At 37.6% G+C, this 20,188-nt stretch overlaps 2 protein-coding genes across 4 annotated transcripts; both read right to left on the reverse strand.

The window, feature by feature from the left end:
- Positions 1-173: 173 nt before the first annotated feature.
- Positions 174-14,021, reverse strand: LOC107270547 (forkhead box protein P2). 2 transcript variants are annotated; one of them, XM_015745650.2, is made up of 4 exons: positions 13,883-14,021; positions 4,376-4,679; positions 3,243-3,917; positions 174-2,570 (listed from the first exon to the last, which is right to left on the reverse strand). In XM_015745650.2, exons 2-4 carry the CDS (start codon positions 4,669-4,671, stop codon positions 1,901-1,903), a joined length of 1,641 nt encoding a protein of 546 aa, XP_015601136.1. In that variant the 5' UTR covers positions 4,672-4,679; positions 13,883-14,021; the 3' UTR covers positions 174-1,900. The 2 variants fall into 2 exon arrangements, with proteins under 2 accessions (XP_015601136.1, XP_015601134.1); XM_015745648.2 differs by having other exon boundaries at positions 13,536-13,892.
- A 478-nt stretch (positions 14,022-14,499) lies between these two features.
- On the reverse strand, positions 14,500-19,167 carry LOC107270550 (aminoacylase-1). 2 transcript variants are annotated; one of them, XM_025087935.1, is made up of 6 exons: positions 19,038-19,167; positions 18,527-18,720; positions 16,997-17,166; positions 16,415-16,918; positions 15,803-16,093; positions 14,500-15,718 (listed from the first exon to the last, which is right to left on the reverse strand). In XM_025087935.1, the coding sequence occupies exons 2-6, from the start codon at positions 18,621-18,623 to the stop codon at positions 15,575-15,577; spliced, it is 1,206 nt and encodes a 401-aa protein (XP_024943703.1). In that variant the 5' UTR covers positions 18,624-18,720; positions 19,038-19,167; the 3' UTR covers positions 14,500-15,574. The 2 variants fall into 2 exon arrangements, with proteins under 2 accessions (XP_024943703.1, XP_015601139.1); XM_015745653.2 differs by having other exon boundaries at positions 18,879-19,118.
- Positions 19,168-20,188: the final 1,021 nt, after the last annotated feature.

Below are 20,188 nucleotides of genomic sequence, written 5' to 3' on the forward strand. Positions count from 1 at the left end.
AACGCTCTGCCTAACAGTCGTGCACTTTATATTAAAAAAAAAGTCCTTAGACAATTTTCCTCCCTTTTCCCTCATGAAATACAAAAAGAACATATTAAGTAGGTTTAATGATTTTTTTCTTTTTTTTTTTTTTTTTTTTTTTTTTTTTTTTTTTTTTTTTTTTTTTAATAGAGACTAACTTATGGTCGACTCTTAAGATTATTTCGCTGAAAAGAATCTAATTCCACTGGCCTAAAACTGGATGTTCAATTACGAGACGCGTTTCACCATAAATTTGAATTACAAGCTAAAAGCACAATTCATCAATTTTATACTTAAAATTAAACTAGATGTACAATTCCCAACTTGGCTATGCTACAAAATTTTACAATCCAGATTCTCCTATAGCTGTCTTCTTTGTACTCTACCTGTAAACAAATCTAAGTAATTTTATTTTTTTTTCTTCAGGTATACAATTGCAAATCATTTACATTTATTATTTAGTCCGGCAATGTATAAAAAGTATAATACATCAGTCTGGCCAACGGGCTGACCAAATACTTATTGATCTATAACGTTATCTTAGTATTATTTTTTTGTTTCATTTAGAGCAGTCAGGCATCTACAATACCCTAGACAATGATAATGAAAATGATCACGCTATCACTACTGGTGGGAAATTCTAAAAGAATTGGTCTATCAATAAGCCATTATTTACTGCATCGCTTGACAAAATCGATGAAATCTCAGCAAGATAAAAGACGTACTTCATTATCGATGCATTGGACACTCGAATTTATGGTCATGGTTTTCTTCAGAATTTCTATTGTACGGTGATCATAAATATAGGTGGGTTGTCTTAATCAACGTAAAATGATACTAGGTTGATGACTTTAGTAAATACAACACCATTAATAGAGATTCCTCGAGGTGAGAAGGGGCGTGCATGTATGAGAAACCAGTCATGCTATTAGTAAAATCAACCATGATTCTTTTTATCAAATTGTCAAATCAAAGTAGACACATAATTCATCATTTTTGTGCGAGACTGTACAAATTTACGATACACGACAAATTTTAAAAGAAGCAAATAAATGGTGTTGCACCGTTATGGAAATACTCGAATCTAAATGTATGTCTGCTTCATACTACTACTTATCACATACCAAACTACACAAATGTTTGCCTACGATTACGTCGACCCCCGAAATTCAGCGGTCCTAGTATTTTTAAGAGGCTTTTGAAAAGGATATTGCAAAGCTGTCCATTTTTTAACTTCTCATTAGCTTAATTAATATGCATACATATTTCAATCGTATCATACTTTGAGATGAAGTTAACGGCTGTCTCAACCACGACATTAATTTTCCACGTAAATTATATGTGTACACGACGTATGTATAACTTATGTTATCCATTTATGCACATAATTTACGTATGAAGTATTAGAAAATGTTAGCTCATCAAGAAGGATTCTCATAACGTGAATATATGGAAATACGTAAAAGGGCAATGCAGCATATGCACGCAACTTATTTTCATGATAAAAATGACAAAAATGAGTTACGTGTGGAGATATTAGCTTTCCAGAAATTTGTTTGATTCGTTGAAATCCATACTACTATTGCTAATCACAATAGACATTTTTTTCAGGTGTGTGACCTCCTCCGTATTTCCAATAATTTGAAAAATTACATTAGAAGAATCCGTCTCTCGCTTCAGATGATCGAGATGTAAAGATAAAAACAGAATTCGGTAATAATAATTGATTTTCAGAAAACGTTAGAAAAAACAGTTAGTGGTGTCAGTTGCGCGTTTGTATATCCTCTTTCGAAACCTCCTAAATACTATTTTCACACAGTTATTACGAGTACACTGCTAATGACGCTGAAAAAATTTGTATAAATGTATATTCCTAAATTCAATCGATTTTAAGAAACGATCCTGTGGCAGCTCCTGCTCTTAAAAGTAGAGGTGCTTTCCTTCGCGAGGTGGTAACAGGCTGATAAACATAATTTCCCTGTAATGTTCCTGTTAATGTTTTTTGTCTCTTCGTAGAAGGACTCAACTCGTACTCGTACGCCTCTTGCTTAGAAATATTCAGTTGCATATGTAAAGACTCCTTATTATCCTCGATATCAATTTCGTCATAGATGTGTTCAGTAATATCGATGTCACAATCCTGGCTGCTCTCGTCGTAACTGTCTGTGACCGAATTGGCTGCGACGTGACTGTGCACGGGTTCGTCGAATACCGCACTCTCTTCTGTGGTCTCGTCCCCTGAGCTTTCAGCCTCTTCTGACAATTCACCGGTACCAACGTACTTCATCTCTCCCCTTTCAAGCAGTTCCAAGTGATCTGGATATATCATGGCTTTCTTTATGGCCGAAGGATCTTTTCGCGACCACTTCTGTACTTCCTCGTCCATTTTCGCGATTTTCGCTGGATTTATTGCCCAGAGGCAACCTTTCCTTTGATTTCCGTTTCCCGCGGGCTTCTCTATTTTTTCGAAACATTTGTTCAAAGATAGATTATGCCTCACGGAATTTTTCCAGCCGTTTGGTGCAGTCTTGAAGTATGGAAAGTGCTCGCTGTAACATAAAAGGATAGAAGGGTTTTTAATGGGAACTCTCATTTCATTATAATATGACATACAATAATTTTTTATGGATTTTAAGAGAGAATTATTATACTTGATATAATAGTAATTGGAGGTATTATATTTAATGTTGTTTTGACTATACTCAGCGAAAAAAAAAGAATTTTCATTACTGTAATTATGAAAATAATAAATTTCACGGCAAGCAAATTTTTAAGCATTTATAATATCTCAGGCGAAAAGTAACACTATGTTGCGGAGCAAGCATGGTAAACAAAGAAAGGGGCCTCGAGTTTCTAGGGGGACTGTACCCTGGCATGCACCTGGTACTCCAAGGGCCCCATACAAAATGGCAGCTTCCCCCTTATAGCCTGGGAATAAAGAAAGAAAGACAATACTTTTCCCCCTTGTTCCCAAAGCATAGGAGGGCTTCATACCGCCCTTGCTTCACGGGCCAAATGGCCAAAACTAAATGTTCGGATAACGTTCACAAAAAAATATGTATCTTCAAAATGAAATAAAAAGTCTGAAAATAGTTTTTTTCCTTTCAAAATTACAGAATACTATGTCAAACAACTACGCACTTTAAAAATGACATAGAATCACAATGAGGCAATAAAAATTTAATTATAGCTGAAAGAAAAGAAAAACCAATAAAACTTACCACATAAAATTATAGATCTCTGAGACCGGCAAAGACCCCGTTTGACTATTCTTGAGTGCCATTGCGATTAAACAGGAGTACGAATATGCTGGTTTTGGGTACGGCTTGTCGTCGTAATCTGACAATTCGAAATCCTTTTCTCTCTTGACTGTTGTGACCGTCGTTGCGCTCGGACTATGAATATTGTTGTTGTAAATTTGTTTCCTAACATGTTGCGTAGGATTTGGACTCTGAATGACTTTGAAGTTTTGGAGCCTTATACTTGGAATCGTGTTAACTTTCTGCGTGATCTGTGGCTTCGTTATTTGCGGTGATATCGTCTTGGCGGTGGGATTCGATGCGACTAAACTTGGTTTCGATTTCAATGACGTTACAGGTTTAGTAACCTCTTGCTCGTCCTCGCTTTCCTCCTCATCCTCTGTCTCCGTTATATCATTTTCATAACGTTCGTTGTCGTACTGTTCATTCTCCGTGTCGTTTTCATTGTCGGCCTCTTCCTCGTCTTCGTCCTCCTCAACGTCGACCCTCTCCTCCTTAATTTCTTTCTTCGAGAATGCGAAATGACGTCGATTACTATTCGGTGTCGGACTACGAAATGCCATGTGAGGCATCACGGAATTCGGATTGACCATAATGGACGCTGCATCTCCGCCACTGAGGTCGAGGTTGAAGTTACTACAAATAGATATTCGAAAGAATGTTACACGCGTCTCATTATTTTTAATTAAATAAAAGATTAGCATTCGTCGTGTTGGCGTAGAGCTTTCGCTCAGAACTGCTTATATAGCAGTTGGATCAATGCGGAGCAAATTGTATTATGATACGTTTAACAATAATATTGTGCGCCAGTCATTGCAACACGTGAGAATTTGTGGCTGCGTACTGCAAGCCACACCCGTTTTACGTGCCGCAACTAGTCACAAATTAGATCACGTATAAGTTGTACGAAATACACTCCTTGCTATTATAACCAAACTCTCAATGACGGATCCGTTATCATACGTATACGACAATCTCTTATATCACTAAGAAAACATATTCCTTCATTATCAAAACAAAATCCAAGTACAAATCACTTCGTAATACAATCTCAATGTTTTCAAACATTGTGAAGAAAGAATATCGATCCTCACCTGTTCGAGCTATTACTATTTCCATTAAGCAGGCTGGTAGAGCCGAGCCAACCGTTAAGATCATTCTGGCACCCTACTGGATCGTCATCCATCTCTAAAGGAGACAAATCGGTAAAGTTGAAACCCAACTCAGGATGTCCTCCGATTACACCTTCGGTTTCGCACTTGATGTCCACGTCCAGCATCTCCTGGAGGGAGAGGCTGTCTGTACCAAGATAGTAGTCCATCGTGAGCCAAGGGTCCCTGGTCGGTCCCTGATCCAGCCCAGTGCCGTGTCTGCTCTCTGTATCCAACATTCACACGACTGCAAAGAGAAACATAAGATTGTTCAATTAATCGGTTAGAAGATATAACGCTTGTAATAATTAATTAACCGTTAACAACATCCTATGACCCACAGGAGCGTTATCGTCGTATTAATGCACAAATGCATTAAAGCCTGACCCGTTCTACTTATGTAATAAAGAACGGAATACTTGGAAAGGAACTAACCACGATGGAATAGGACTCTTCTCAAACTAGAGTATACCTCTTCTTATACATTATATTGTACAAGAGTAAACGCCATGGCGGTTGTATCGCAACAAACAGGAATTTCTAATGCGACTTCATGGCATCTCCACAGTGTTGCCATTAATTAAATATCATGAAAAGGGATTTCGATTTTTAAGAATCTCTCGATCGTCCCTGCGACTTTGAATTATACGTGTAAATGAAGTTTTACAAAGTGGTTCAACACAGTACCGTCATGCCCCGTGCTCGGATGGCTAAGGTAATCTCGTAATATTATCTTAAGGCAAGGCCAATAGATTCTCAGGCAGCAAAGCATACATGTGACCTCGCGTGTGGCGCACAGTGAATGTGAGCGTACAACGAGGGTCTTGAACTCACAACCAGCTTGTGGGTGTGACTGACTCATAGTACTATAGCCGATTTACTATAGAATGTGTGGAGTTCGTAGTACTCCACGAGTGACTCGGCTCTGGTGGAGTCCTCTACGTTCCGCGCAGTAGTATAATATGCTAAGCAGCAGCAGCAGCAGCAGCAGCAGCAACAGCAGCAGCAACGACAGGAATCAGCAGCACGGACAGAAACAGCAGAAAAGAGGACCTCTGGAAGTCGATGCTTTACTACGCATACTAAATTATGAGTCTGCAGCAGTACTGACCCTGGTTTCTGAATATATTTCAGTGTCGATGAGTAAGAATTTCCAAGTGAATTGAAAGAACGAAATTACCACAACATAATATGAGTTGGATCATTTAGGCATATAAAAAGACCTTGTACGAGTTGATCATTATTGATTAATAGGGTAAACGTGGGTAGCAGTCTCTGTATGGTAATGGTAATTTTGACAAAAATATATATTTTTTTAATAACACAGTATATGAATACGCATTGCTGTGTCAAGTGCATCGGATATCGTTAAGTAATGGAGCACAGAGCTTGATACTATATAAGTTCATTCTGATAAACTAATAGCAGTCAATGAGAATTCTTTCGATAAAAACTCGGGCGAAAGAGGCGGTCGACGTTAAGATGGCACGAGAGAGAAAGAGAGGGAGAGAGAGGGAGAGAGAGACAGCCGGTTAGCTGAGTACATACATTGCTTTATAGTCGGGCTACCACCATCATGGTTGGGCAACACACATTTTAGACAGCCAGACTCCAAAACAGACGAAAATAAAGCTAAAGAACCAAGGAACCAAGGTTGTTCTTGTTTGGCGGGGGCTCACGGGTGAAAGACCAGCCATTCCAGCGAGCGGATGCAATCCTGTACTTACGACAATGAAATTCTTTTGCGATTAAGAAGCAGCTAGTAATAAATTTCATTTCACGGGGTACACTTCTATTTCGAACAACTGCGAAACATTGTAATTTCGCGATAAATATTTGGCATCTGTGGACCAATTAAAATTACCATCGATCCTACAATGTTTATCGAAATTGAATTTTTGTATGGAGTTGCACCAAAAAAAAAAAGAAATACTGCTGGAACCTCCAATGTGCTGGAATTTCGACATACGAACACCTGCCAAATTTCTTGTAACGGTATAACGGCATATATTTACTGAATTTTTAAAAATAATATGCTAACCAAATTCGAACGGTGCCTATATATATACTAATACCGACAACTTGATTCTTTTACAAAGCAAAATCATGGATTTTACTTTTTTATGTTGGCAGTACGACACATCAAAGACCGATACTAGTTGTATAATACTATTGGTAATCTGTCAGCGCTTATCTATGTAAGGCTGTTTCAGTCTTTTGATGCCTTCGTAAATCGTTTATTACAACCTATCTCGAGCGGGATCCGTTAAAAAGTCTGGTAAAAGTATTCGCTGTACGTGTATAAAGTATTTTCGTCAAGTGCCTATCAATGAGTTTCGTAAACCCGTAAAAAAAATGGACCCCCTCGACTTCCGAATCTTTCGACACGTAAGTATTCTAAGGCGACGCCGAGAGCGGTTCTTCAATGTCTTTGTCGAAAACTTAACCCTCGTCGTGGCGCGACAAAGAAACAACCTTGAAAAAGAAGGTCCGCCTACCCACGGCAATAACGCATAGTATCAAACGGCCATTTCGAGAAGTTCCTTAAAATATTATAAGCGAGCACCCGGTTTATCGGTTGGCAGAGCCTGGAGTTTCCCCTCGTTAACATTTTTTTTGCTTTCACGTTTAATTTCTTTTTACTTAGCTCCCTTCAGCAGCGAACCCCACGGCAAACGGTAAGGTACGACAGTACAAGGCGGATACACGTGAATTCGCTGGTATGGCAAAACAATTGCAGCAATTAAATCCTTGTGAGGTTAATTGCACCTAGAAGTTGATATATAACATGAAATAGTAAAATTGCTATTTCCAAACGATACGGCCCTGGTTGGGGCGTGTTTAGTAAAATGCACTCTTCTGTCCATTCTAAGAATGTCCTAAAGCAATAGATCTTAAGTCCCTCGAGCTATTCAAGCTGAAATCTTGGTCAGGTCATAAAAGGGCGCCCATGAGTCCTTAAGAATTTTAAAACTAACTGCCAGTCCTTATTTCAACCTCTTGGACCGACCTCTAGCGTCATTAGGATTAAGAAAGTTCGCCAGGATTTTTTCAAATGGTTTCTCCTTACGTCACTTGAAAATAGTAAATAAACTCTATGTAAAAAAAATTGTTCCACTACCCCGCATTCTATCAAGGGTAATGCTGAGAGAAAGTTCGACAGGATGAGTGAGGTGCGCTGCAATATCTATAAATGAAGAAAAACAACAAAAATAAAAAGTCAAAAAGGGTATAAAGCAACATTCCAAATACAACGGATAGCAATGACGGATGATGGTTTTTGTAAATACTCGAGCAACGTCAGGATTGGACGGCATGCGTGCGCACGGCGGGTTCTTTGTGATCACGAAAACCGGTTTCATTCGGGATCGTAGTTATGAAGTGAATCGAATGTGAACTGGGTTTTCTAGATGTATTTTTATCGGCGTGATATTGATTTGTTAAGCGGTAACCCAGTGATGCTAGGATCCTCGGTATTAAAAACGGTTCGATACTATAAAGTAACTGAAAATATATTAAATTAATAACAGATACCTTCAACAATAACACACGACCGTTAACCCGTGCCTACGTATACACAGTCGCCAGGAATTCAATATTCGACTCTGCGGCGTAGGGCTTTCCTAGGAGTCGCGTGTACAACGAGACATGTAATGGCAACTCGTGGAAGCTTTATAGAATATAATAGTCCCGCTATGGCATGGAATATTAATAATATATCGTACCTACCAGCGAACATTGGCCAAGAGGGGTTGTGAAGTCACGCCACGCTTATATATACTATTCTATTGACACTGTACATATCTTAGTTCGGATGGGACACGTGTTTCCACAATTTCAAGACACTTCCCGTCGAGTTCCAGTCCGCATCGTTTAACTTTTACCAAAGACAGCTGCAAGAGGAGGTTCGTCGGTTTCGACTGGTTGCACGCACTCACAACCCTCCTAGTAGGATTACATCGTGATTACTCACTCGCTATCACTTATTAAATCACTTGCCCACAAACCGTCCTCTGAGACAATGCAACGAAAAATTTGATATACAACGATACAATGTAATCGCGGCTTCAAGTGTATACTTTTCAAACTTACCGTGTAGTTCGTCTTTGGTACAGAGACGACCGTGTACTATTATTGCGCACGAATTTTAAAATGCATTTATATTAAATACAAACACCATTGAAAATACCGCAACTGAGCGGAAGAAAGTGCACACCGTTCGTATACTCAGCGACACGTAGCAAACTATTCGAATTAAATTCTAACTAAATATATACATATATAATGTACTTTAAGTTTAATAACAAGGGCTGGGAGATCGCACTCGTCCCTTTTTACGACATGGTAACTAGAAACTCAGGTAAGAAAAGGCTAATACTACTCAATGTCAGGTAGCCCAAGACCCAACGGTTGGTTGGCGGAAAATTCCAATCGGGTAAAATTCGGTGCGCCTTGAATAAAGGGCAGGGAAGGTCTGGTAAGCGAAACAAAATAAGTGAAACAAAACTCCGGCAGTCAACGGAACATCATGAGACGTAAGAAGGAAGAAGGAGCAGCTTGAATAACGGCGTTGGACGGTCCTACCGAAACAATCCTGGTCTGATAATGAGAATCGGTATTAAAAATGGTTATGGGATAACCGTCCAGGATCTCCCATTGTCGCCAATAATTTCTCTATCAGATGAAAGTCATGTCGCCATTGAAAGGGATGAACGAAAGAGGCTTCCCGAGGTAGACGTCCGAATCGCCGACCAAGGGGACCTCCTCTATTGCACGCTTATAAACACTCCGGGTTAAACCATACAACTCCAAGAGACAAGGGTTGGTCTACGAGGGTGGCTCAAGTTCAGGGAAAGATGCATCATCTGAAAGAACCGAGCTCCAGGTCCTGGGCTTTTTCCAACGATTGAAAGGAATAATAGATTGTTGGCTACAGTTAAGTAACAGGCCTAGTGGCCTTACGGTTACCGGTCACCATCGTGCTGAAATCTCTTCCGCGAGAGGCACCTACGACTTTCGACAGGGCAGCCCGACGGGGAGGTAGTTAACCTCGTTAACGCGGAACACTTTGAACATGTCACGAATAATTCTGTTTTCGTTATTTACTGTAAGCCGGCCGTAATAATAAGGGCCTTGCGTAAAACGCAAGGGACGAACGCCGTAAACACCCCGTGTTGCTACAGTTTTCAACAGCCAGGTATATACATATATATTATGTAAATAGACGTACAGTGAAAACGATATTCCTATTACATACGCGTATGCATATACACGGTGATTCAAATGTTCAAATATGGATACCCAAATTCACTGGATTCAAATGATTTTTCAGAGAGTCAAACGTTCTGTCGCGAATTGGGCGTGTTCGATGCAAATGGCGTCGCTTTACCAAAAATAATACGTAAATTGACGCTAACTGATCGCCTGCAATAAGTATCTCGCCGGAAGTTCTCAGACACAGAAAATATATTTACTAGGAAGCATATAGGAGCAGCGTTAGTAACACGAACAAGCCTCTTGGCATAATGGAAAAATTACTACACGTATTAGCCGCATAGCGAAAGAGTATCAGAAGCACGCTGCCATGTAATTGGTAAATTCTAAACTTGTCCATGTGCAATCATACGTCTATGGTGTATATACGTGGACGGATAAACGTTCTCAGTAATTTATTATGAGGCTCTGTACAAGCGTTGCAAGCGCAACTGTAAACGAGTCTGTCTAGATCTTGTGATGGACCAACTATACATATCTCGTTTTGCGCGTATCGATCTGATATCCCCACCCGGGTTGGTTGCGCGAGACAGTCTGCACCCTTCTCGGCGTGTATAGAAAGGAGAATGGGGAGGGGCCCATTTGAAAATTTAGTGGGGTCGCATTTTGATATCGTTTCCACGTAATCGCTGCCATTAATTATCATCGGATTAATCATATTTTCTAATCAAATATCGTTCGCTACATATACACCAGAAATTAGTACAAAAGTCTATGGTACTGTCTTGTTTACTTTTAGAAGTACTTGAATATTTCAAAGTATATATATAATACTAAAGTATATATATAATACTAAAGTATGTGTGTGTATGTATGTATATATCGTGAATAGTCTATATAACATCGATACGTCGAGGCTTGGCTAACATTGTCTCTAGTGGAAATGTCTCACGTACTAACCACTGTACGTCGCCCAGCGTTGACGATCACAAGGATAACGATGGCGAGGCTTAGGGAACTGCTGAGTTTTCCGCTTGCAGATATTGCACAGCCTGTAATGTAACTACCAACCACTGTTATAAATAGTTCATACAGTGTAACGTCATTTTGGTCGCAGTGCGCGGTATACAAGACTATCGATTTATTCAATAAACCTGTATGACGTTAAGGTTGTTCTATCAATTGCAAAACGCGATTATTATGCTGCGTTACTGCCGGCGAATTACGAAATTTCAAACGTCCCAACAACGGCCTCCATATTTACGTTGTCCGGGTCGCACATTCTCGTTTAAGCGGTACATTTTTTTTGCATATCGTTGTGGAAAAAAGGGCGTACTTTACGAGCTGCATTTTCAATACGAGTTTCTTGGATTATTAAACAGAATGCGTTACGTTAACGTAATAAATTAAATGTAACAGGCTACTATGCCAGACTTTGTCTGTATTATATACTATCAAAGTCCCGCAATAGTGACCACGGTGTATTTACGTACCAGCGGTAAAGAGTCTGATAGAGAAAAAAAGAAGTAAGAAAAAATGCAAAAAGTTGAAGCGCAACAGCGGTGCTAACTGAAGAGTGTATGAATATATATATATATATATGTGTGTGTAACATGGCTAAGTTATAAATGGGATTCGAAGTATATATAAAGAGAAATGGAACAGAATAGAGTGAGGCATTCAGTGCCGAGGGAGGAATCACGTTTAAAATACCTAAGTACATATTTGCATAATTTAATTACTGTACGAGTTATATTCGGTATTTTAATTATAGGAATTATTGAGGAACCCTGACAAATTTAATAGTAGTGCAATGCTTGACGTTGATGTAGCATACAAGTATTTTCGTAATTCAGCCTTACGAAAAGTCCAATCAAGAGCAACAATATACGATAGCCAGAAGTTCGGCTTAAAGACGTCGCAGTCACCAGTGGAGAATAAGAATCGTTGAATCGTCGCAATTACGCAAAAATTATCTTTTCTCCTTCTATGAATGGCAAACTTCTTCAGAAACCGGCAATAAGTAATAATGTGGCAGCACGAACGTGTTAAGGGTATATTTCGGTTGAGCCTTTAGAATATTTCCTGCGGTGGGCATATGGCGAGGGGTAGAGTTCCCAGAATGTTCCCACGGTCAACAGTTTTCCTGGCGCGGTACATACGGAGAAGGGCTTGGGACTCCTCCGCCCCTATTGTTCGGAGTTTTTCCAAAATGGCACTTTGAAAAAAGGAAAAAAATTTTGTTTACTCAACCATAAATCTTCGCCCGTGACACGTTTTGAATGCAGTTCCGTGAATCGCTATAAGTTTTGCAATTTTTCTATGTAAATATTATATAATTAAAAATTCGTATTTTTTTCTCTTTCACAGATAAAACTCAAACATCATGCATTTCAGTATATACAGCACTATAGAACTGTCCTTAGACAATTTTTTTTAATGAAACGTACTTGTCTGGCAAACCACTATATGTATCATAGAGCTCAGTTAATCATATCAAATTAGAAATATCATAGTATATTCAAACGTTATCAAGTGTAAACCACATAATACTGATAACATTCTAAATACGAGTGTACTACGGAGGATCTGTGAAGTTTTACGCGGGAAAGTTACGGTGCAGTTATTTACTTGTCGCCGTAACAGTTTGCAACACCGAGAGTGAGAAGAGAAAGAGAAATATTTCTTGTAGAAAGAGATAAAAAAAAGTAAAAAAGGAGAGCATTTGGAAGTACAACGAATAATTACGAAACACGAAATAGATTGAATAATCCATCCGTCATTCTTTCTAATTTCAGGTTTACATCGTGGTAAATAAACACGGTATTACGAAACAAAAATTCAATTCGATTGACTCGCTCATTTTCTTTCATTCCCTTGTTACAATAATCTGAGCAAAGATGATAATATTAGCAATGCTTGTATTCGCTCCATGTAAATATTATCGAGTTTATTAACCGCGTGAAGACTGCATAGGTGTAAAATATGTTATGCGTTTAACGTTTAAATTACAAGAGTTATTAAATATCGGTCATCTACGTCTAATCCGGCAGGAAATTGAAAGAAGGACTTGAAAGCTGGTAAATCAAGCGAGTAATCTTAGTTGAAGTTTATTTATTGATGGACACTTCCTTGTTTCAGTTAAAAATTAGTGCATTATTCGTACTGCGGAACTTTCGTGAAAGATCGAATAAATTTTAATGAGAAAACTGCACGGAAAAATGAACCGTAAAAGAAAACAAAGCAAAGAACAGTAACGAATCGAATATTTATTGAAATTGAGTAAACTATGTTGTAACACCATGTTAAAATGTCAGATATGTTTAAGCGGGAACATGCAGTCAGAAATGTTTATTTTCTCGAAGATGCACCGTTCCCGCCGAAATTCCTTATTCCTTGTTAGACATTAGCCAGCTACGTAACCGTGAATAATTTGTAACGGTTATATTCTTTTGTTTATCTTTAACCGCGGTATTGAAAATTCATGGTTGACAAACGGTTGTCATGGCCACGACTAGCCAAAGAGGTTGGTAAATCTGTTCAGCGTGGCGACAGGGGATATAGAATTCCCGCGCCTCGCGGCAAAATATCACTCGTCTCGCCTAAAAATACCGAGTCGAACGTCAAATTCGTTTGACACGTAAAACATACACACAAAGTTTAATAACGTCAGCGTGACGTTTAAGCCAACGTAAATCATTGTAACAGAATTGCAAGATACGATAAGTGGTTGAGCAAATGATGTGCGGCCGGGAACACGGGTACCCTGACACACAGCGAGGGTCTCCGTCTCGGTCGCGGCGGCGGACCGGTAGCGCACGATTAATTTCTGGGAGAACTCGATAGAAAATAGGATGAATAACGCACGATTAAACGTAATAAGACCTACCGTGTGTTTAACGAGCCTTTGAGTACGTCGTCCTCGCGCCCAAGCACCACTTTCACACATATATTTACGAGGAAATTATGCGATTTTTGGCAGCGACCATGTATAAACGGACACCGACACAGGGCCCCCTTTACGGAACTGAAGTAACGTTGACGGTAGACTCATGAACAAAGACCACGCACGATTTCAAATCCTGTTGCGCCTATTGGTCGGCCGTAGTCACGTGGCTTTCCCGCCTGTACCCTATTGGCTAGTCGTGACGGAGTGTGAGGTCATTTTAAATCGTATACCAATGCACATGGCTGACAAAGGACTTTTTATCAGACGATTTTTAACGCAGTTCTAACCTTGTTTAAGCCTTTCTCATATCAGGGTACTTCGCGGCACTGAGATTCGCACGAAACTACCGCTTGAACATGAAATAACGACCGTTTATCCAGGAGATTTGACAGGAGCTGTCGAGCATTCCTACCTACTGACTTCCCCACTTCAAAATGGCCGAATCCAAACTGTAAACATAAACTTATGAATTCTTAATATTTCTCGTTTTATTTTGACTTGTGCTTCTCACTAAAAAATGGCAAATATTTTTTACTGTATTTCAATCACGAAATTTCTCGTAATATTAATCGAACTGTCGGTAAGAATGAAGGATAATAAGTAGTGGAGTGGCGGGCGAGTCGATTATTTTACGAGAGAGGGGAGTTAGGTAGCCCCGTTAAGAATGAACCACTATGCACGATAATGGCGGGAATGCACACACACACGAACGCACACATGCTTCTCTGTCTCTTTGACGTGAGGAAAGAATCACGCGGCACTGTCACTTCGTACGTAGCGTCGTTGAAATCTCTTCCAGAAAATAAACAACCACATAAACTCGGTCGATTTTTAGCCTAAATTCTCACAGAATGAAAACAGCAGTACTTTTCTGTACGGCTGGGGTCAATATGGAGTTCTTTCCTTACAATTTTTTGTATATTTTTAATTATTTTTAGATAACATCTATCACTGTAAATAAATTCATTCATTACTATAATGTTCTTAAAATATATCTTCAAAACATACGTAGAAATAACGACGTAAACGTATTCCAGATGCCCGTATTAAAGCACTAACTTGACTTCCAGTTCCAGACTGCACTATTTATTGTTTCTCTTTTTCCATTGTTCTCGTGTGGTTTCCATCTTTCTTCTGGTAGAATTATAGGCTTATACGAGCGGGTAACTATTCTATACGATTGTTATCACATTCTCGACTTTTTCCCCTCTGATATATCACATTACTAATCGACTCAGTATTGCCGGATAGTTTGAAATTATAAATTTACGAATACGTAAAAATTATATCCCAAATGTTTCAATAAGATAGTTATGCAAACCAGTTTTTTTCTTAGTTGAAATAACATTTTTTGCATTGTTCTTTGAACAAAAAATATATCAAATACGTCTTCATAACTTTCATGCAGCCTTCTTGAATATCAGTTGCTTCTTAAATTTGCATTGCAAATTAATATAAACATATTCATTTATAGTAAATTTAGCAATAAATATCATTCGTGTCCAAAATATTTCACATATAATTAAAATAGCACCGTTCTTTAGAAACTCTTCCTGTAGCTGTCTTCAATTACAGCACTCAGTGCTCTTCATAGATTCTTGCTTTGCACATTACACTATATATTCTTCTTTTAAACATTGCACTATTAAATTATATAAAATTCAGAAGTTTTCAAAATAATGCATTATTAACATGCTTCCAAAATTTCATTCGCCGCTGTCAATTCTGGTCATTCACAAGACTTTTAATTTTTTAATTATATTTGTCAGTCCAGCAAATGTTTACGGGATAGATTTTACTTGTTTTTATTGCACTAATTTCTATTACTCACTGACATTAAAGTTCCAATAAAATTTGCATCAGGCATCTGATTAGTCACTTCATATGAATATGATACTGATCTTTGTTCCAAATATATTACAAGCAATAGTATGATATTGCACTGATTTCATTATTCGTTTGTTTCTTACTAGTTATCTTTAAACATTGCTCACAGCTGGTATCAATTTCATATATATCTCAATTCCACGCAGGAACACATCTTTGTTTAAGTGCTCATCGTGGTCATGCAATAAGATTGTTGTATTGTTCATTGGTGAAAAACCAATTGCAGGAATGCCAACCTGTAAATAAATTGTAGAAAAATATAGAGATTGTAAAAAAAATTTTTAAAACGAGCCTATCATCATCAAAATACGCATGCATACATCTCGTATATAGCGGCTGTCTGTTCCTCCTGGGAAAATTCCAATATCCAGATTTAATCCAAGCTCGTCGCAAGATTGTTTAAAAGCAAGCCAATACGGATTCGTGTTATCCAATTTTGTGTTTTCAACAAAGTTGTTCTTCTGCTCTGTGGTGAAGTACACGCCTTCTCCAGCTTCTTTGCACCATCCATTGAGCATATTTTCGAATTCCTCATGATTCACATCCGTTGCAATACGAATATCGAAAGCAACTGTTAATTCAGTCGGCACTACGTTGGTTTGAACACCACCCTGAAATGACATCGTAATACTAATAAAACTCTTGCGTGCAAAATATCTATTACGCCAGACAATACAAGAATCGATGAACTAAGTACTTTGCAATTGAGTTTCTAAATCTTTCTCTCGATTCCATATTTTTTGGTATAATAGAATAACACAAAAATTCTTGCAAGTCTAAGAAAATAGGTAACTTACCAATTTTGACATCCTAATCGTAAAGACATATTATAAAGAAAGTTCATATCAAATTCAATTAGAAATTATTAAAACGTGTAGAAGCGCAAGCCAATATTACAGATGATATTAAAGAATATAAAAATTTCCATCTACCTGAAGCTGTGTCAGATTTACTGTGGTAACATCTCCCACCTTGAGTTTCGGGTCTTTTAACTTTGCCTTCTCCTTTGCTCTGAAGTCCATGAATTTTTCAATGATAACTCTTATCTTTTCACCAGCAGTGTTATCCAGCAGAAGGGATCCATGTCCAGGAGTTCCAGGACAATGAACCCAGACATGCCAAATAGAGCGTTCACCATAATACATGAAAAAGTCATTGGTTGGTGAAGCAATACCCTCATCCAGAGCAAACCCAACATTCAATGACTTGAAGTCTTGAGTATGAACAAATTCTTTCATACACAGGATACCACCAATTTCCTCATCAGACACAAATGAAATGTGAATGGTCCTTTTAAAATGTTGTCCATTCAATTTCAATCGTCGAATAGCTTCTAAATATTGAATGCCAACACATTTCATGTCTTGACTACCACGAGCATAGATGTTTCCTTTCTCATCCATATGAGCACTAAATGGGGGATATGTCCATTTTTCCTGAAATATTTTTCAACTTTATTGTTATAATGTTCATGACTCTGGATAAATTTCATCCATTGATGTTGAAAAACTTACAGCAACAACAGGCACAACATCCATATGACTGTTCAGGAGTATGGCAGGTTTTGATGGCTCTGTACCTTCCCATGTGATAACCACAATTGGCTTCTTTGGATGCACATGGTAAATCTTGATTGGCAAATCAAGAGATTTTGCCTGTTTCTCCAGAAACTTGATGCAGTCATCTGAAAACAATACAAAAAGAAATTAAATATGTTCAATAAGTCATGACTAGCAGTACTTATTACATGTTATTTTGTATTTTAGTTAATAACACAAATTTAAAGTTTTATTTGACATATACAAGAAATCTCATTGCAATAATTCAATATACTATCTTTTTTAAAATTGAAGCTTGAAAATACCTATTTAACATGGAATATACCATGAAACATTGTTATGAAGTCAAATTAAAGTAATGACCCATCAAACTGTTTACAAAGTTTTATCTACTTCAGTTAGTTTCTAGTACAATGTATAAAATCTAGGCCTTACAGTCCGCCATAAACATTACATTATGAAAATTATCTAAATGCTACTATAAGTTCATCTTACGTAATATCAGCTATATAGATAAAGTAAGAAAATCCATAAGCTCTAACAAAATATCACATAATTATGACAAAATTTGAATATAAATCACAGCATGATAGACAATAATATTGCAAAGCAATGTATCCCTTTATCATATATGCAGGATGACACTCTAAGGCACTAAAAAAATAAATAATTCCACTTAATTATTTACAATTGTAATAAGATCTACAAGAATAAAAGGCAGGGTCGACATTAAGAATTAAAGAAAATCATGTCATAAATTGCAATATAAATTTACTCCTGCTATGAAACAAAAGTACATACTGAATGATAAAGTAAATGGAGTCAGTTCCAGTCAGTATCGTGAATGTACGATAAAATGAAATATAACGTGATAAAACGTGGAGGCAAGTGAACCTCAGATAGAAAGAGCTACAGAAAATAAAACCAAATATTTCTAGAATTGATGTAAAAAAAGTATCCCGATAAAAAAGACACGCACGTACCCAAGAATAGAACGACCTTCTCAGTAGGGGATATTCCTGACCGTAAGAGTGAGACAATCGAATAAAAATGATGAGCAGTTAATCCCTATATATTGCGAAATACATTACCATCCCGGAGCGTTGTTTATACCGGCTATGTAAAATTAAAAAATTAGAAATATCACTGCTTGCAGGGTGGGGCAGACAATGGCTGGATAGCGTCTCCGACGCAGCGTCATTTTTTGCATGCAGCTCTTAAGTAACAAAAGAATAGTTTTTTCCAGAACTACATTGCAGAGGGTACATCATTGATCAGAAATCCTATGACACCGAGGCACGTCCACGTCAATAAAAAAATTAATTTCTCTAACAAGGAAACGCGTCGTTGAGCGACCCCATTCACGTACGCGATCCCACACATCCGCAGTTTTCAATTTATTTCCAATTTATCTGCAGCCTCTGATCCTCGATTTCTTTTCCACGATCCTATGCTTCTTACTAAAACAATTACAGTGTCACTTACCGTAATTTACGTCTGGGTGTATCGAAGGGATCCTCAGATACTCGCGAAAATTTTCTACAGCTGTTGTATCCAGCTGAGACTTGGATGGCAAGGACATTGCGTGGCCTGCTGATCGTCGCGTCAGACGCCGCTAGCTCGACTGTCACAGCAGACGCCTAACTCTCGGTCCTCCAATTGCGATCGCTTATCATTGGCTACGTCACAGAAACAGACCAATCACAATCCCAGAAAGGAGACGCGGGACCGCGCGCGTGGGCTTCTTAAAAGAATCTACGATTCGAATAGACTTCCTCCCGCGATGAGACGTCGATTCTTTTTTTTAATCATCAAACAAGAAGGCAAAGCTACGTACCTAATAGGACTGACACTTATGATGTTTTGATTTTTAAAACTGGAAGTCTTACTTTTCAAACTTCATAAAGAATGCGCTATTTGGCCAAACGCATAACGGAGGAGGGCACGTAAATCAAATTGCCTTTTGTCTGATGAAACAATTGCTAACGATACGTACTGAGGTTGAGTGGTTCAGAACATTTAGTTATTATTATGATAGTCACTTTAAAGAATTCAGGTCGAACGTGACGAGAATGCCTGCCTGAGAATTATATATGTAGTCTGTCTTGCACACGGTACAACTAGGAAAGAGATAAGAATCAGAGTTTCTCATACAATTTATAACAATTAATAATCTCATACTTTGATAAGATAGTATTATCTTGACTGACCAATAATATAAATTATTGGACATGCACCCTCTGTAAAACAGGATTAATTGAATTTCTCATTTAATTACAGACATAAGAGGATACTATGTTATAAGAGGCACATCTAATCAAGTACACAATGCATTTAATTCGTAAAATGTATTTCGATTTATTAAATTTCATGTATGCCTAAATATGAGCTCTTTACACATTATGTCATACTATGTCATATTCAATGTTTGATATCGAAGAACTCGTTACATTTATTAATTATTAATATGAATTATTGTATACCATATAAGTGATATAACATGGCTATCTCTAGGCACATACATATAACAGCGAATTGCAAATAAAAAATTATGTATTTTTATACTATTTCAAATTTATATATATATTTTTAAATTTATATATTTATATATACGCATATATATATATATATATATCATATATATATATATCATATACATATATATCAGTTACATACATAGTTTTTATGTACAACATTTAAATGGTTATTCTAATTCTTATATATAGTTTCTTTCATAGTGAATCTTATTGTTACGAGCGTTATTTTCAACGCTTATCGTACATAAAATTATTGTATAATAGCTGAGCCATAAGAGAATTGTACAGTTGGATATGATAATAATAAAAATACGCGTATAACAGAAGCAAAGCAATTGTACTAACATTCGTTCTTTCTTTTACGATTTTCAATTTTTTCGACAGTACGAAGAAGACAAGTGTTCAGAAACTGATATTTCATACGTGACACCGACATTACAGTTATTTTACAAGATAATATTTACACGTTTCATTGTATATTCGAGGCCGTGAGATTGAGTTTTACACACACTTCGAGATGTTGCAATCTTGTCCTAGACGATAATTCACACGATTATCGGAATCTTATGGAGTGTCATTAGTTAATCAAAAAGAAGTTTAAATACAACGG

The sequence above is a fragment of the Cephus cinctus genome, unplaced genomic scaffold (assembly GCF_000341935.2).
Source record: "Cephus cinctus unplaced genomic scaffold, Ccin1 Ccin1_scaffold0805, whole genome shotgun sequence".
NCBI classification, from domain to species: domain Eukaryota; kingdom Metazoa; phylum Arthropoda; class Insecta; order Hymenoptera; family Cephidae; genus Cephus; species Cephus cinctus.

What these genes read in the sequence shown, in the direction of transcription:
- LOC107270550 (XM_025087935.1), bottom strand. Translation starts at nt 18,623, where the DNA reads ATGTCCTTGCCATCCAAGTCTCAGCTGGATACAACAGCTGTAGAAAAT. An exon ending in TAAATCTGACACAGCTTCAG is followed by an intron (nt 16,094 to 16,414) that starts GTAGATGGAAAT and finishes ATGTCATTTCAG; the next exon opens with GGTGGTGTTCAAACCAACGT. An exon ending in ACAGCCGCTATATACGAGAT is followed by an intron (nt 15,719 to 15,802) that starts GTATGCATGCGT and finishes ATTTATTTACAG; the next exon opens with GTTGGCATTCCTGCAATTGG.
- LOC107270547 (XM_015745650.2), bottom strand. Translation starts at nt 4,671, where the DNA reads ATGTTGGATACAGAGAGCAGACACGGCACTGGGCTGGATCAGGGACCG. An exon ending in AATAGTAATAGCTCGAACAG is followed by an intron (nt 3,918 to 4,375) that starts GTGAGGATCGAT and finishes ATCTATTTGTAG; the next exon opens with TAACTTCAACCTCGACCTCA. An exon ending in GAGATCTATAATTTTATGTG is followed by an intron (nt 2,571 to 3,242) that starts GTAAGTTTTATT and finishes TTTATGTTACAG; the next exon opens with CGAGCACTTTCCATACTTCA.